Source organism: Streptopelia decaocto (genome assembly GCF_964273445.1).
Source record: "Streptopelia decaocto genome assembly, chromosome: 14".
NCBI lineage: Eukaryota > Metazoa > Chordata > Aves > Columbiformes > Columbidae > Streptopelia > Streptopelia decaocto.
Window position 1 is genome coordinate 15,021,224 of NC_138669.1, and position 3,124 is coordinate 15,024,347.

Consider the following 3,124-nt stretch of genomic DNA (forward strand, 5'->3'; position numbering starts at 1 on the left):
TCTTGCAGCCGCTGGGCAGGAGGCTCATTGAGCTGTGCCTGAGGGTCTCTGTCTTCCTAGCTCGGACACAGAAGACAACACCTGGGAGAAGCAGCTACTGGCCCAATGGACCCTGAGCTGCTGGACCTCACCCTCGGTGTCAAGATCCCCGTGACACCCGGCTCCAAGCCTGTGTTCAGCAGGGGAAAGCTGGGGGAAAAGGTAAAGGCAGAACAAAGGGGTAGGAGGGCTCTCCTCTTTTATGGGCTCCCCGTGATCCAGACAAGTCCTCGTGGCCACCTGCTCTACAGCGGGAGCTGCAGCCCTTCAGTCGGCCGGGACTGGGGACTCGAGGGAAGCTCCTGGCTCCCCGGTGCCCGGAGCAAGGAGAACGTGCCCAGAGCAGCAGCATTCCGTACATTTCAGCTCAGCTCCTTGCAGGTGCAGCACTGGGTGCAGCCCTCTGGCCCCGCAGTAAACAGCCCCCTGTGCTCCCACAGCACCAGCAGATCGGCACAGGCAGAGCGCCTGGGCTCAGGCTTTCTTCTGCGCTGGAGAGTCTCTCAAGTACAGAGATCTTTCCTGTGGTGGGGAGTAAGCCAGGAATTAGTCTGGGCCTCGCAGGTTTGGAAATGCCGGCCTGTGTGCGTGAGGAGCTGGGAGGTGCGTTCGTCCCTGCGGCTCCTTCCTGCCCCGTTCACACTCGGGAACATCTCTCACAGCTTCACCGGCCCTCCTGCTCGTTTGACCTTGGGGATCCCTATGGCCGTCGGATGAGCAACGAGTACAACAGCCTGCATGACCCGCATCTGCAGGCCTACCACCAACGCAAGGACAACCTGGAGAGGCTGAAGAGACAGGGTTTAGTCACCAGCGATGGCAACGTAGGTTTGGATGCGATGGGGCTGATAAAAAGGGTTCCCTCCCGGGGGGTTCCCGAGCGCAGAGGAGGGTGTGCAGAGGAGCAGCTCCCCTCCCGCCGGCCCGGCTGTTTCGGGAAGGCAGTCTGCGCAGCCGGCTTCACCGCGCTTGGGGGATTTCTGCCCCCGGCTCCCCACAGGTGGTTTGCTCGCTGAAGGAGTTCAACCAGTACAGGCAGTACCGGACCATGCTCAAGCTGGAGGCCAAGAAAGCGTTCATCCGAGAGCAGGTCAGCAAAGCGGGGTGTTCACAGACACGCAGCGTCCCGAGGGAAGCCCTTCCCTTCTGCCCTCGTCGCGGGGCTGGAGCAGAGCCCTGTCCTGGGCCCGCGGGACGCCCCAGCACGCAGGGCCGGGAGCGCTTGTCCAGCCCACAGCCAGACACAACCTGCTGTCACCTTGCAGGAGAAGCTTCAGGAACACCTGCCCAAGTTAGAGCATGCTCCCAAACTGCGGGGGAAGATCAACACTTCTTGCCTGGGAAAGCGGCTGCTGCTGCCTCAGAAACCATCTTGTCTGGGACAGCGGCTGCTGCTGCCTCAGAAACCATCGTGCCCACCTCCACCCAAAGGAGAAAACAACTCCATGAAATGGGGGCGACGCTTGAGAGCAGCTTGTGATGAGAGCGAAAGCCCCTCCCAGCCTGAGCTGGGACACGAAGGTGCAGCCGGTGCTCTCAGAGCTGCAGAGCCTCCGGAGATCTCTTCTCTGCACCATCGGCAGCAGATTGGACTGGTGGCCAAGCAGCTCAGAGCGGCCGTGCTGGAGAGCTTGGGGAAGCACTTTGCATCCGGCACATCTGAGCCTGGGTCTGTTGCCGGAGGAACCACTGAAGCGGGCAAATCTGAGGAAGAGAAATCGGGGCAAGCTGAAACAGCAGCTTCCGACAGAGCGACTTCAGAGGCTTCGCTTGACCGTCTGGCCACAGAAGTTGTCAGCGTTGTTTGCAGCACCTTGGAAGCCATTGGAGCCTCTCAGTCTGAAGGAGGCTGTAGCTGCACATGTTCTGGACTGCTGGAGCTTCTCAGGGGAGGTGTCTCCAACAGACGGCCGCAGCCACCCCAGGCGCCTTTCTCAAGCCCAGGCGTGGAGGAAGGACAAGGATTCCCCGGCGCACCTGAAGAGCAGAGCCTGGAAGGCGGCAAGGGAGCCAAGTCACCCGGACCTGGAGACGGAGAGGAGAGCCGTCCCGCTGAGGACACCCGCCCCTCCGCGGGCCCACAGCTCTGCAGACAGCCCGTCCCTCCGGCAGCTCCGAAGGCCCCTGCCCAGAGAGCAGCACGACGCAGAGCAGCGCGCGGCCGGCCGGGGGGAGCCGAGCCCCAGCAGCCGCGTCAGCAGCGAGGCCGTTAGCCCGGAGGCTTGCGGGCCATGTCCTGGGCAGGGCTGCGGCAACAGACGCGTAGAGCCCTGGGCAGCTCTGCCAAGTGCAGCCCTGTGCTGCCAATAAAGAGTTTGTTGCCAAGTGCTGCCTTGTGGCTGCCTTCCTTCAAGCCAGGCCAGGCTGCGTCTGGCATTTGCCTGCAGTCGTCCGTCCCCTTCCCTCCTACAGTCTCTGTCATGCTAAGACCCTATTTTACAGGGAATCTCATGTAGGGAGGTGAGAAGCAACCAGCATTTTCATCACCCTTGTGCTCCAGCCCCTTACCAGCTCTGTTCCCTTCTCTGAACTCACTCCAGCACCTCAAGGACTCTTGTCGTGAGGGGCCAAAACTGACCCCAGGATTCAAGGTTCTGCCTCCCCAGTGCCCAGGACAGTGGCACAATCACTTCTCTGCTCCTGCTGGCCACACTATTCCTGATACAAGCCAGGATGCTGGTGGCCTTTTTGGCCACCACACTGGCTCATGTCCAGGCGGGTTTTGAATGTCTCCAGGGAAGGAGACTCCACAACCTCCCTGGGCAGCCTGGGCCAGGCTCTGCCACCCTCACCAGGAAGAAGTTTTTTCTCATATTTAAGTGGAACCTCCTGTGTTGCAGTTTGTACCCATTGCCCCTTTTCCTGTCATTGGTTGTCACCGAGAAGAGCCTGGCTCCATCCTCCTGACACTCCCCCTTTCCATATTGATCCCCATGAATGAGTCACCCCTCAGTCTCCTCTTGTCCAGCTCCAGAGCCCCAGCTCCCTCAGCCTTTCCTCACACGGGAGATGCTCCACTCCCTGCAGCATCTTGGTGGCTGCGCTGGACTCTCCAGCAGTTCCCTGTCCTGCTGGAACTGAGGGG

General features: G+C 60.9%; 1 protein-coding gene across 1 annotated transcript; it reads left to right on the forward strand.

The window, feature by feature from the left end:
• The first annotated feature begins 835 nt into the window (after window positions 1–835).
• Window positions 836–2,358, forward strand: LOC309446016 (uncharacterized protein). The gene is made up of 2 exons (XM_082065386.1): window positions 836–1,129; window positions 1,305–2,358. Exons 1-2 carry the CDS (start codon window positions 1,088–1,090, stop codon window positions 2,250–2,252), a joined length of 990 nt encoding a protein of 329 aa, XP_081921512.1. The 5' UTR covers window positions 836–1,087; the 3' UTR covers window positions 2,253–2,358.
• Window positions 2,359–3,124: the final 766 nt, after the last annotated feature.

Coding starts and splice junctions, on each gene's coding strand:
- LOC309446016 (XM_082065386.1), top strand. CDS start 1,088: ATGCTCAAGCTGGAGGCCAAGAAAGCGTTCATCCGAGAGCAG. Junction 1,130..1,304: donor AAGCGTTCATCCGAGAGCAG/GTCAGCAAAGCG, acceptor GTCACCTTGCAG/GAGAAGCTTCAGGAACACCT.